This window comes from Dipodomys spectabilis, unplaced genomic scaffold (assembly GCF_019054845.1).
Source record: "Dipodomys spectabilis isolate Male_0828 unplaced genomic scaffold, ASM1905484v1 ptg000095l, whole genome shotgun sequence".
Classification (NCBI taxonomy): Eukaryota; Metazoa; Chordata; class Mammalia; order Rodentia; family Heteromyidae; genus Dipodomys; species Dipodomys spectabilis.
Genome location: NW_024870772.1, coordinates 3,232,730 through 3,247,819, shown reverse-complemented (window position 1 = coordinate 3,247,819; position 15,090 = coordinate 3,232,730). Strand labels below are relative to the sequence as shown.

Here is a 15,090-nt window from a genome sequence, read left to right as displayed (position 1 = left end):
ACAGGAAAGGGTCTGTTTTCTTGGTGCTTCCTTAGACCTCCTATGTCCCTGGAATAAATTTTCTACCTTAATCAGTTTCCTCCTTGAAGGGCAACCAAACACACTAGCTCCTTAGCTTCCTGGTATTTTGAATTGGATAGATCCTATTTGTATTTGTGTGTGTACGTGTGTTGTACATGTGTGTATATGTTTGTATGTATGTACACATGTGTGCCATTCCTGGAACTTGAATTCAGGGCCTGGGAACTGTCTCTGAGTTTTTATTTTGCAACAAGGCTAGTGCTCTATCACTTGAGCTACAGGCTTCATTTCTGACTTTTTGTGGTTAACTGGGGATAGAAATCTCATGGACTTTTCTGCGTAGGGTGGCTTCAAACCTTGGTCCTCAGATCTCAGCTTATTGAGTAGCCACGGTTACAAGCATGAGCCACTGGTGACTAGCTTGGAGAGATTCTATTTAAAGACCAAAAGCAATATTAGAGAATGTGATAGAATGGATACTCTTTGGCTGTTTCTTATAAAGACAAACACAAATCTTCTTTTGATCCAGCAATTTCTCTCCTTGATAGTTACCTAAGAGAAATGAAACAGGCCCCAAAAGAATTGCACAGAAATGTTCACATGGCCTTACTCGAATAGTCCCAAATGGCAAACAAGCCAGGGCTCATCAGGTAGTAAATGACCATGATTGGGGATGTAGCTCAGTGATAGAATACTTGCTGGGCATGTACAAAACCATGAGTTCAACATTTATCATTGCAAGAGGAGGAGGATGATGACGACAAGATGGAAAAGCAAATTAGATTACATACAGTGGATTTCTACTAAATAATGTACAATAAGCAAGAATTGTAAAGACATGTTCAATGAAAGAATATATCGCCCAAGATTCCATAAATGGTGATCTAAAACTAAATTCAGTGATGATTCGTACAGAAGTGGCTGTGTGCATGTTGGGAAGATGGATAGAATCACCAACTCTATAAAATTTATCCTTATTACTGTTGCAGTATGTATAAATAATATCTAAGATAGCCCTTCAGTAATACTGACTACCTATCTGTATTTCCAGTCCTTCCATCACTTCAGTTCTGGACCACCCCTCCCCAACAAACAAGAGACCCACAGTTGGAGGTTTCATCATCATATCAAATTGCTTTACCAGGTCCTCTTTACACAGTCATGGCTGGGGAGCTTTGGGAAACAAGTTGCACAAACTCCTCATGGATACAAAACTGGGGCTTAAAATTCTGTTACACACTTGGAATGTCTTGATGACGTATATCACCGAGCACAGTGTAGATGTGAACAGGAGTGATACTGCATTGTTTATGGAATAACTTCAACACAAAAAGTCTGTGCATGCTCAGTACAGACGTAACTTTTGTTCTAAATACTTTTGATTTGTAGTTTGTTGTGTCTACAAGTATGGAACTTGTACACACCAGTGTCTGTCTGTGCATCCCTCAGTTCAAAGTGACAGGTGGTGCCTGTCATCCAAGCTACCGTGGGAGTAGAAATAAGAAGATCATTACCCAGGCTGGCTGGGGAAGGGAGAGTGAGAGTCTTTGCTAAAAATAACCAGAGCAAAGCCAAGCACTGGTGGCTCATGCCTGTAATACTAGCTACTCCAAAGGCTGAGATCTGAGAGACCTGAGCAGGAAAGTCAATGAAAGTCTTATCTCCAATTAACCACCAGAAAACCGGGAGTGGCGCTGTGGCTCAAGTGGTAGAGCACTAGCCTTGAGCTGAAGAGCTCAGGGACAATGCCCAGGCTCAGAGTTCAAGCCCCACAACTGACCAAAAAAAATAAAATAAAAACAAAAATCCCCAGCAAAATGGATGGAGGAAGGGTTCAAACAGTAGAATGCCATATGAAACCCAGAGTTCAAATCCCAGAATTGTCTAAATAAACAAATAAATAAATGTATGACTGTTTCTTCTTCTGTTACCCTAGCCTTCAGGGTAATTTATCATCATTTTGATAATAAATTTTGATGATAAATTCCTTCTTCTTCCTTTAAAATACTAATCAGAAATCTTTCTCTTCAATAAAGAAGGGATGAAAAACACTTTAAACATGTACTAGGAAAAAATTTAGCATCCACAGCATCTTCACCAAGTTATAGGATACCAGATAAATCATGCCACTTCCCTGAGTCTGTAATGTGAAATTACTGTGAAATTTATGAATAGGAATTAAAAGAGAACTGTAAAGCATTATAGTTTTAACACAACAATTAGTGCTATTGTTAGTAACACTTAGTCCAAAAACAAGACTGGATTCTGCCTGAGTCCAGGGGTGCTCATATCTACACCATGCCAATGTCTGAAATGAACCATTCAGTTGATGGCTGCTCATGATCTGAACCATTCTGATTTTTTTTTTTTGCATGTGACAACTTTTACTCATTTATATGACCAACAATTTACCATGAAATCCTTTTGAAAACATTACTACTATCATAAGTTTAAAAGATATAGTTAGCAAAAGTTGTGAAACTTTTCCTTTGCTTCAAAGTAGATGCTGGCCTGAATCTTGGGTAAAAATTAAGAGTGAATAGCCAAAGCTAAACCTCTTTGAAATCTTCTTTTCTTTTCTGTTGGTACCTACACTGGGGCCTGAACTGAGGGTCAAGGTACTGTTCCTTAGCTCTTTTGCTCAAAGCCACTGCTATACCGCTTGAGCTATAGCTCCACTTTAAGCTTTATAGTGGTTAAATGGAGGTAAGAATGCCAGGGTCTTTGTCAGCCAGGCTGGCTTTGAACCATGATCTTCAGATCTAAGCCTCCTGAGCAGCTAGGATTATACGCCTGAGCAACCAAATCCACCTATAATTGCATTAATTTTAATCAAAAGACTTCTAATTTTGCTAGATATTCTTCCCATTAGAAAATGTTTATTGGCTTGTTAACTACTTGAATAATATGCCCATAAAACTGTGGTTAAAAATTAATGGTTTAACATCACAATGAGATCTAATATAAGATAACATGAAGTTAATTTCTTAATTTAAACATCATTTGTTTTCCCTAAGTTTATTATTATTTTTTGGACATACTGATTTTTGTGCTTTTATTTTTGGCCTCACATTTAGTAGGCAGGCAATCTTACAGATTAGCCATAACTCCTATACAATATTGCTGGCTATTTTTGAGGTAAGGTCTCATTTCTACCTCTAGGTACATGTCTAAATGTTACAGGAGTGTATTAGGCTTCCTGATATAGTGAGAAGAACAGATATGTGCCATCATGTCCAACTCTCCTTAAGAAAGGGTCTCTACTTCTTCTGCCAAGGCTAGTCTTGAACTGTGATCCTCTCAATATTACTTCACAAGAATCTTGGATTACAGTTGTGAGCTACTGGCTCATAGGCCTAATCAAATTTCTTATTTGTATTTCCAGATTACATATTATAAAGTTTCTCTAACTGTAAAATTTCAAATTAGTTTTATATTTGCATTAGATAATAGACACTTCAACTTCAAAAGTCAATTTTATATGTTGTCTCACTGTAATAGTGCTTGGATATCAGGCAAAATGGAGAATGCATGCAAAATGGAAAGGCAAATGCTTCTGTGCTGAAAGGTCATGAAATTCTAGCTCAAAGATTTTGTTTTCAATTATCTGGATAATAGTTTCATTTTGTTTTATATTTGTGCCATGTCACTGTTATAGCCCATAGCAATGTAATTCCACAATTCGGGGGCAAAGGCACAGTAGCTGATTTTTTGTTGCTGTTATTTTGTATATGGGGAAAGGTTAATCAATGTTAATTTGAATTTACAAAATAACATAACTACACTTAACGAATTTGCTTATATCACTTGAATAAGCCTCTTGTTGAACACTGAACTGTATTACTGCCACTCTATTATACTTAGCCAAACAAAGCATTTCTGAAATTCTAAACCCTGAAGAAAAGGATTTATATTATAAAATCAAAACATGATAAATACATTTTTATTAATGGTTTTTAAAGTTACTAAATGAGTATAGAGAGATAAGTTTATTACAACCACCTTCTATATCATCTAGAAACTTTTAAGAGACTATCACGAGACACTAGAATTATATATAGAAACATCTGGTTGGGTCTAATTATGAAAACAAGATTATAATGAAAACAAGATTATAATATGAAAACAAGATTATCTAAGAATCTCCAAATTTCATTTAAAATAATGTTAAAATATCAAAATACTAAGTTTTTATATATTAAATTTGATTCTTTGTAAGTAGGAACAAAGTAAAACTAATGACACATTAGATAGCTTTAAAGCTCAACTCTGGTAGACTTCCATTTTAGTTCTTACGTTAAAGTTTGAAATTCTTTCTACAATACTAACATTTTATATTTAACTAATAAGGAATACTCTTTAATTTGTAATCTGTTAAAAAAATATACCCACTGTACTTGGTTTGTGATCTACTGTTTAGGATAAGTCATGATGCATTTGGTTTCAACTGTTCAACAACCCGTGGCTATGTCACTGCGAAACAAGTAGAGACGTACCCTTGGGATGATGATGTAGAATGTCAACCTGATACGCCACTCTTCTTCAAGTTACCTTTGCCTATCTTTATCAGATTTTTTTCATAGAGCAGAAGGCTCTCCATGAAAATGCATTCCTCATGTTGAGGATATAAGTAAATGTATTCAATAAGATTCAAGAATGTGAGAAAGAAATGTAAAGGAACATTCTCACACAATGATTATAACTCATGAAGAGCAACCAGGAAGAAGAGCATTGTATTAGAGACAGAAGAGACTGCATCGTGATGAACTGTGTCAATACCAAATATATTGTTGTTTGTTTGTGTCATGTGTACTTTCACTTATTATAGTAATAAATGAAATAATGATGAAGGGCTCTGGGAACCTGTAATGAAACTTATTAATATTTCAACATTGTCACTGAGTATTTATATCAACACACATTAAAAATGCATAGGAAATGACTACCTACAGTCACAAGCTACACAGACTAAAAATAAACACACACAAATAAACACACACATATATACATATATATATAAAGTGTAAATAAATTTGCAATGTGATTACAGGTAGAACGTATGGCAAGAATAAAGATACTTGAAGTTTGCATATAGAGAAGTCAAATAAATGACATGATATTAATATTCAGAACCACTCTGAAGTATACTGTATGACTGAATTAAATACCAAACAAATTTTGAGTTGTTTTGTCAATCTTGGGGCTTGAACTCTGGGCCTGGGTACTGCCCTCAGCTCTTCAGCTCAAGGCTAGAGCTCTACCACTTAAGCCAAAGCGCCACTTCCGGTTTTCTGGTGTTTAATTGGAGATAAGAGTCTCATGGACCTTTCTGCCTGGCTGGGCTTTGAACCTTGAACCTCAGATCTCAGCCTTCTGACTAGCTAGGATTACAGGCATGAGCCACCAGCACCCGGCTATGAACATAATTTTTAAGTAACAGAAACAAATAGCCATTATCAAGTAGAAGAGGTCCATCAATTCTGGAACCCCAAACATATAAAATACCTTGATCAAAATGAATTGCACTCATAAACTAACACTGAAACCCTTTGTATAACTACTTAAAGATAATTTTTAAGAAAGTTTAAAAAAAGTTGGAAACTAGTGGCTCACACCAATAATCCTAGCTACTCACAAAGCTTAGGCCTGAAGATTGCAGTTCTAGTCCATAAGACTCTTATCTCCAATAAACTACCAAAAGTCACAAGTGACTCAAGTGGTAGAGTGCCTAGAATAAAAAGAAGCTAAAGGATAACACCCAGGCCTTCAATTAAAGCCCCAGGACCTACAAACACAGATAAAAAGAACCCTTAAGAAAACTCGGTGGGGGGGAGGAGGAGGCAACAATGCTTGATAAGAAATGTACTCATTACCTTGCCCATGTAATTGTAACCCCTCTGTATGGTATTTTCACAATAAAAAAAAAATTTAAAAAAAATTTTAAAAAAGAAAGAAAAACAATCACCAGGCAGTGGTGGCTCACACTTGTAATCCTAGCTACTCAGGAGCCTGAAATCTGAGGATCACAGTTTAAAGCCAGGCTGGGCAGGGAAGTCTGAGATTTTTATCTCCAACTAGCTACCAAAAAAGTCAGAAGAAGAGCTGAGGCTTGAGTGGTACAGCATTAGCTTTGAGCAAAAAAATCTGAGTCAGTGCTCATTCACTGAGTTCAAGCCGCAGGACTGGCCCCAAAACAACAGAAAACCCACAAAAACTAAATCACCATTTAAAAGATTACTACTCAATCTTTCCCCTAAAATAGAAAGAGAAGGATTGATTCTACCAAGAATTGATTCTACCAAGCCAATATCATACTCATGCAACAACCAGACAGGGATATAGTAGCACCAAAAAAAAAAAGAGAATTACAGAACAATCTCTTTGATGAATATGCATGTAACAATTCTCAATAAAATTCTTGGTAGCTAAATTTACCTACATATCAAAAGATTGTACAACACATAGTAGCTCAACCCCTCAGAAAGCCAAGTATCAAATATACGTAAGATTAGTACTACTGTAATAACCAGCGAAGCCACCATAATCAGCGGTGCCTGGGGGCCTGGCCTGCTGGAGGGGGCGGGGCATAGGTGAGTCTCATTACTCCCAGGGCCACTGGACCAGAGGCTGACCATGGGCCTGCCATGCTGCCCAAAGGGGCGGGGCGTGCTGATGGAGGGATGGGGTGTTGAGCACCACATGCTGAGCTGCCTATTGGGATTGGAGAGCTAGCAGCTTGGGAGAGGAGCATGAATGGGGGACTGAAATCATTAGTGGGGGAGGAGCACAGCCCATCTGGGTATATAGGCTGTGTATTGGTCCAAGGCCCCAGGGAGTAAGGGAAAACCTGGAGTCCTGAGGGGAATAGGGTAGAGAGCAGGGGAAGTAGAGTGGAGAGACGGCCCTTGGAGTGGGGGAGTAGAGAGATGGAGAGGAGAGAGGGACAGCAGGGCAGGCCTCCTCAAGGGGCCATTTGGAACCTTCCTCTAGAAAGGCCTGTGGAGAGGAGCCTCCTGGAGCAGAGCAGGGCAGGCCTGTGGAGAGTGGAGAAGGCTGCAGAGAAGGAGGAAGGGAGGAAAGGGAAAGCCTTCCCCTTCGGAGCTTTGGAGGTCTGAGGTTTGGAGGTTTGCAGACTAATTGGTGGTTTGCAGACCAACTAATAAAGGTGTGGGGGGAGGGGAGGTCAGGGCTGCCTATTGGAGGCTTGGAGGTTTGGTGGTTGAGGCTGCTCTTGGTTCTGGGTATCTAGCCCAGGACAAGGTAGTCGCAGGCCCCCTTTCTGGTGTAAATAGTGTCAATAAACCTCTTTTGTGCACCATTTACTGTGCCTCAATGGATTGTCTCGCTCTCCGGAGGTCATAAGTCTACAAGCTGCCGTGTCCAAAGGTAGAGGTCGTGTGTGTATATATATATATATAATCTAAGCCGCACTGTTCATATTCAGGTAGCACCCTCTGTACACTCACACCCAGAGTTCTTGAGACTATCCCTGTAAAGTTAAAAGCTGATCGTGGCATTTCTTTTGTGAAGGCATTGTTGGCTCTCCATTGTCTACAGAATGAATTTATCCTGATCAAAGTCCCCAACTCCTACTCTTAGTAGCTTCATCTTCTGTTCTTCACTTCTGCACCAATCATTTCAAATGTGCAATACCCTGATCTCTGTCAGCGGTAGTCAGCGGTTGTAGCTGTTCCAATGTGACACATGCATACTTCCTCCGTTCGTTCACATCAGCACCTCATACTTCTCCTCTCCTTGGATTTCAATTCACTGAGTGTACATAAGTGAGCTCCACGTGGTCAGGAGCTGAGTCATTCACTCTATGTCTCTAGCACATAACCCGCGATTAAAATGGATGAATGAAAGATTTGCTAAATGCATATATGACTTAGTTCAGTAGTTCCTGAATGGGTTCAAGTATTCAAACTTGTATCTTCCTTCCTTACAGAGACCGCCAGCATACCACCAACGTGGATAGAAGTGACTAAATATGGGCAGATGTTCTTCAGTTGCTCTTAAGGACTCAAGGACTGAGTTATTATGAAGTCATCGATATTCAATTTTATCAGTCCTGGAAGACTGCTGGGTTGTTGATGGCTAGCCATACACTTTAGATTAGATCAAAAATCATTCACAATAAATTAGAACTTTTCCCTGCCTTCCTTCAAAGGAAGAACAATCTCATAGCACTTATCTTGCCTGGCAAGAGTGACAGCCTTGCTGATTTACCTGTCAGCAGGGCCACACCAGCCAGGACATTTAGTCACTAGGAATGAACTAGCCTTCGCTCTAAGGATCTCAGTCAAGGTATTTCTTAGTAGGACTTGAGGTAAATATTTTCAAGTATCCCAAACCCATTAGGCTTATCAAATAAAAATTTGGCTTCCTAAGCCGTGCCCAAAGTCTGGGAAGCTTCTAAGAAGAGAATCTGAAGTAATTTAATGCTTAGAAAATAGAGAGAAAATCTATGAGCTCTTTATTTTTAGAATACAACCAACTTAGTATAGTCAGCAGAGAAGAGACAGAACCTAAACATGATAAAATCTTTCAGTCAAAAAGAACAAATAAGATGAATATACTCTCTCAACCCTCACAGAACTATTCCTCTAAAGGCCAATGTTCACTTAGGAATGTTAGTATAGGAATGTTAGTATAGGAAAGCTAAGGAATGTTAGTATATAAATGACACAAAAGCATATCTGAAATCACACCTTTCCCTTCAGCAAGTTTTTAAAAAATATTATAAATAGTAACAATTTAGTTTATATACATGTATTCTCATAATTTGCAATTATTGTCTCTTATTTAAATATAACATTGTGATTACAGAAGTTATTTGTATTGCTGAGAATATACTTGACCAGATTATACTTAGAGTAACAATGAGTTTAAAGATTTGGTAGTCTAAAATTTTTATCACAGAGGGGAGACATTGATCAAGACGCATTGTATTTATAAATTTGCCTGTGGAATTAAAACCCCCTTGTACAACTGCTTAAAGATAAAGAAAAGGAAAATAATTAAATAATAAAGTAAATTTATATCACACTACTTAATGCTTAACAGAGCTTAAAGAAAATAATATTTTTAAAAAGTAAAATTGTATCATAAATTGTGCTGGAGTTCAAAGTTCATGAAAGCAAGCTAAATGAAGATAGTTATGTTACAGAGATGTTAAAGCTATAATGTAAAAACAGAGTGTAGGTAGCCCTTCATAAAAGATTTAAGATTTTCAGTTAGATAAACTTGGATTTGAATAGGAGTTCTATAATTTACATGCTACAAGACCTCTTAAGGATGAAATAAACCACTCCTATCTTCTGTTTTGTAATCTGCAAAATGAAAATAGTATCCTGATGTAAATTAAATGGAAACTATGAGTTTCATATAATCTACCAAAAACAGGCTCTTAGTAATGTCTTTTGTTTTCCTTCCTTCATGCTCTCTACCACTGTTCTTTGCTGTAATTTAAAAGACATTAACACAATCATCATAAGGGGATTAAGTAAAAGCACAAGGGGTAAGAACTACTCAACAAATTTACAGTAAGAAAGATGAAAAATAAAAAAACCAACAAAACAACCAACAGCTAAGATTTCTGACTTTCTTGGATCATTAAAACACTGTTCCAAGTACAGAATCATGCTGTTTGAATTAGCTACATGGGAAGTCTTGGAGCAGTAAAAAGCATCTCTTAACTATCCACCATGTCTGTTTCTACAAAGCATTTAATGAAAAAGAAAAATCTACCTAGGCTATTTATTCATTTCTAGGAGCCCATGAGTTTTTTTTTTATCATAAAGAAGGGCACTTCAGGGGCTGGGAAGGTGGTTCAGTGGTAGAGCACTTGCCTTGCATGCATGAGGCCCTGGGTTCAATTCCTCAGCACCATATAAGCAAAAAGAAAAAAGCCAGAAGTGGCACTGTGGCTCAAGTGGTAGAGCGCTAACCTTGAGCTAAAGAGCTGAGGGACCACACCCAAGCTCAGAGTTCAGGCCCCACAACTGGAACCCCCCCCCCCCCCCGCCAAAAAAAAAGAAGGGCACTTCACATTAGCCACATAATAAAACCCGAGAGAAGGAAGACACTGAATTGTGTTAAATAGCTTAAATGTGACTGCCAATCAGCCATTTAAGAAGAAAGTCATTTTAACAGATGCAGACACTATGGATGCCAGACAAAGCAAAAGTTTCTAATGCTACTAACTTAGAATTTTGTTTTTATAGAGTTATTATAGCAGGTCAGTCAGATACATAGTAATTTGGACAGGAATGTGTTCAATGATGGAAGAATTAATCCTGGACACAACATTCTAGTTTCTGTACCTGCTTTATGAATTTTCCACCCTCCTACATGTCACTTAATAAAATTATTCCATCTAACTCCTTATTCTTCCTGATTGACCTTGGTTAAGACAGAAATCCCTTTGGGGAGGGTCCTCTTTCAGATACTTTTCATTTATACTTTAGCTTAATGGGACTTGACTATTCTGCTTGCATTAAAAGTAAGGATAAGTGGCTCATATCTATAATCCTACCTGAGATCTGAAGATTGTGGTTCAAAGCCAGCCCGGGCAGGAAAGTCTGTGAGACTCTTATCTCCAATAAATACTGAAAAAGCTGGAAGTGGAACTGTGACAAAGTGGTAAACTGCTAGCCTTGAACTAAAAAGCTCAGGGAGAGTGCCATGGCCCTGAGTTCAAGGCCCAGAACTGGCACGATAAACAAAACAACAACAACACAAAACAAAACAAAACAGTAAATATTACTAATGTTTGGGATTAAAGGAAGAAAAAAACCCCAAGGGTACAAAAATCAGAGGTTCTGGGTATCAAAGCTGAACCTTACCTATTTAAAAAATATCATTATTCTGTCTAGGTTTACAGTTAATTACAATAATTTGTTTCAATCATGTGCCTTTACCTCTATATCTCTAAGCACTTAGTTCATAATTATGTTTGTCAAGCTGTTATGGGTAATGACCTGTTGTACCACTGAGGAAAAATAAGACCAAGAAAAAAAGATGTTGAATGAATTTCAGGGATGTGATGTGTTCAAACTACTAAATACAGGATTTCTGGTATGGATGGTATCTATAAAATTGAAATCACACAAGGGAGAGGCCTTTTTGGGTTTCACTGTGGATGTTGTTTTCAATTTATCAGAAGTCACTGACTGAGCTGATACATGGGATGAAGTTAGTCAATGAAAATTGCTCAACTAATCAGCCATCCTCATTACATGAATGTATATAAACTGAGGTGGCCTCAGGTACCAAGCAATGCTTTCTTATACTTAAAGATAGACATATTTGAGTATCTAAGATGGAAATGTATTTTGATGAATAACTTCTTCACATCAAACCAAGGGAAATAAATATGTAACCCATGTTTTCATAAAAGTTCATCTTAAATGCATCTAAAAATAGGAGAAGAGTAAGGCTGGGGCAGATGGGGGAGAATGATAGAAGAAGTAACATTGATCCAGGTGCCCTGTACTCATAAAGTGACAGCTTCAATTGAAAACCATTCCAAGATAATAAGAAAAGAAACAGTGAAACCAATAGTAAAATGGCTAATACTGGATAGGAAAAAATTACGGGCATGTTGAGGATTTTGTGATATATACTAGTATCCATAAAATAAGGGACTAAATCAAAGATTTAGTATACTTTCTAGGCTTGAGGGAACTGGGGAGTGGGGAAGTGAGTGGGGAAGGGGGTAAATCCAGGAGCAGTAGATACTGACCCAGGGCTATAACATCTAGTCAGAGAGCCAGAGACCTGAGCACAAAGACTTTTGCCCTCTCTATTCTCAGTCCTCCTCAATATCCTCATCCCTACCTAGTTTCCCCCTCTCATCCTTGGCTATGTACTTGTGGCCTAAATGATTTCTTCAGTCTTTAAAGAAAATATGAATTTATTCTGACCAAGGTTTTTAAAACTTGGTATCTCCATCGCACAGAAAATTTACATTGTTATGTTGTCTTTCTACGTAAGACATACTTCTCACGGAAGTTCTATACATGGAGACACAGACAATTAACATTTCAAATCCTCTCACTATTACATCCTTAGCTTATGTTTTATTCTTTTTTACATAAATATAGTAATTTACTGATAAGAATATGCTAGAGGTTCAAGTTAGGTTAGGTTTTTTTTTTTTCACATTTGGAATTAACAGAATGGAGATTCAAGGACACAGGATGACCGGTTGCAACAAGGATACCCACAGGGCAATATACTGGAAGTGGACTTTACAACTTTGGGCAGCACAGACAGCGAGGGGGAGGGCAGGAGTGTGGGAGGTGGGAAGGGAAGGGATAGTCGGACAAGAAAGGGAAGGGGTAACAATGATCCACAAATAATGTACTCATTGCCTTACTCATGTAACTGTAACCCCTCTGTACAGCATCTTAACAATAAAAGAAAAAAAAAGGCAAGCAGAAAGAGAAGTAGTGAAACCAAAACATGCACTGAAGAACTAGAGAGAAAAAAGAAAACAATGAAGTTCACAATTGTGAACACTGAAAATTAACTTTGAGCAAATTTAGAATGTTAAAATATAACAATACAAAATACAGGCAAGAATAAATTATTTTCCATACAGTAGTCGAAGTCTTGATTTTCTGCAGAAAATCTCCTTGCTTTATCTAACAATGTGCCAGGACTTCTTAGACTTGAGTTTATTAACTACTGGTAGGTCTGATATTGGTATTCTAGAACTACTTCCAAGGTGGAAGTATATTCCTTACTGATCCTTTCAAAAAAAACAGACATGAATAAAGAATATGGCATCTCCTAATATATACATATAACTTCTGCAGTAGTACCAAAGGAAATATTGTAAAATGAAAATATGTACACAAAACCAATCAGAGAACTACACTTACATGTGGAATGGCTATCTATCATCCATTTTCTATTTCTATTTCTATGAAAGCTGAATCCACAGAAACACAGTAGAATGGTGGATTCGGGGGGGGGGCGGGGAGGGGAGTGAAGAAAAGGGGTAAAATAACTGAAATGTTGCTCAAAGAATACAAATTTGCAGGTGAGAAAAGAGTAATTCTAGCCAGGCACTGGTGGCTCAAACCTGTAATCCTAGAGATCTGAGTGAGGATCATGGTTCGAAACCAGACTGGGCAAGAAAGTCTGCAAATTATCTTTATTTAACCAGCAAAGAAGCTAGAAATGAAGCTGTGATTCAAGAGGTAGAATGCTGGTGGTGAGCACAAAAGCTCAGGGAGAGCGCATGGGCCATGATTCAAACCCCTAAGACCAGCACACACACACACACACACACACACACACACACACACACGCACGCACGCACGCACGCACACACACACACGCATGCACACTCTCACAAGCTCTGAAGATCTAATATATATCATGAGGATTACAGTGAATAACGCTGTATGGTATATTTGAAATCTGCTAAGTAGCTTTTAGGTATTCTCATAAAAATAAAGGTAATTATAAAAGGTGATGGAGTGTGTTAATTAACTTCATTAGTCATTTCACCATATCTACTTCATATCAAATCAGCTAACTATCCAAAACCCAGAAGTGAGGGCTGGGAAGGTGGCTCAGTGGTAGAGCGCTTGCCTTGCATGCATGAGGCCCTGGGTTCGATTCCTCAGCACCACATAAGCAGAAAAAGCCAGAAGTGGTGCTGTGGCTCAAGTGGTAGAGTACTAGCCTTGAGCTGAAGAGCTTAGGGACAGCACCCAGGCCCAGAGTTCAGGCCCCATGACCGGACCCCAAAAAAACCAAAACAAACAAACAAAACCCAGAAGTGGTACTGTATCTCAAGTGGTAGAACATCAGGCTTGTGTGAAAAAGCTAAGGAGCTCAGTGCCCAGGTCCTGAGTGCCCAGTGCTGGCACAAAATATATACAATTCCTATTTTTCAAAGGATTATTAGATTATCTTTCAAATCTGAAGTACCAGAATGCTACTTTGTTAATTGCCAATCAAGATAAGGATACTTGATGGATTTTATTTTCCTTAACTTTGTATATGAATAATAATGATAATCAGTAAGTGGCATTTAAAAAAACACTCATTTTTAGAATCACGAAAGATGAAGAGATGCGTAGAGGTTTTATATTTAAACAGAACACAGACTTTCAATTCTGTAACATTCCCCATTCTTCGCACTCATCTGCTTCCCCAAAGAACAGAGGCTGAATGGAAAGCTGAGTCATAGGCCAGTCGAGAGCCAGAATGACAGATGTAGGAACTGGAGCTGCAGCAGTTTCCATTATCCATTGATCACCTTGGCAATTCTTATTTCATCCTGAAAACGTGATACTTACTCTTGTACTGCTCTGGCTATGGAAAGGGCCGTTGATCCAGTTTCATTAACGCTATCTAAGGTCACATTTGGCAGGTCATCATCGTCACTGTCACTTTTACTTTGTCTGGGAGATAGGCCTCGGGGCTCCATTTGTGCTGGGGGAAAAAAAGGCATATATAATGAATTAAAATTAGCGTGTAAACTTTGTCCTGGACCAGCATCAAGCATGGATTATTATCTCTTCTGAGCCTGTCTGGCAAAAGAAATTCTGTAGTCATTAGTCTAGAATTAGCGAACATTATTTATGTTGCATACTGAGCACTCCCAAGAGTTGCAGGTACAATTCAGAACAGAAGCTATAAAATCTACAATATTATCACTGCTGGGGAGGGGAGGGGTCAAAAGCTGGTTATGCAGCCATAAGCTGCCTGCTAGCCTACCCTTTGGCTTTTGCCTGTTGGCTTCTGTTGGCAGATCCTGGCCATGTCCCAGTTGATTAAGCACTTTCTCTGGATGATCGAGAGAACAAAGTAGAGGAGGTTTGCTTATGTAATGTTCTCACAGTGAGTTTAAAGAAGAACAAGGTTGAAATGGCTTAGGTATTTTTCATATTTCACTAACTGTCTCTTCTGATCCTCACCTGGACATGGAGATGTGAGTGTACAAGAAACAGCAGAGGTGACAGTAATTTACATTCTGTTCATATATGCTAGAAAAGGCACTTCATCTCCATTCTCATTTCATTTTTTTTCAAAAAAGGCATTTCC

The 15,090-nt window shown here is 38.2% G+C and overlaps 1 protein-coding gene across 2 annotated transcripts in view; it reads right to left on the bottom strand.

Moving 5' to 3' along the window:
• The window catches only part of Klf12 (Kruppel like factor 12), a 355,582-nt gene that overhangs the window by 86,122 nt on the left and 254,370 nt on the right, over positions 1–15,090 (bottom strand). For both annotated transcript variants that reach the window (XM_042685420.1, XM_042685421.1), the window contains exon 5: positions 14,343–14,478. In XM_042685420.1, coding sequence (XP_042541354.1) covers positions 14,343–14,478 — 136 coding nt within the window. The remainder of the gene's footprint in view (positions 1–14,342; positions 14,479–15,090) is intronic.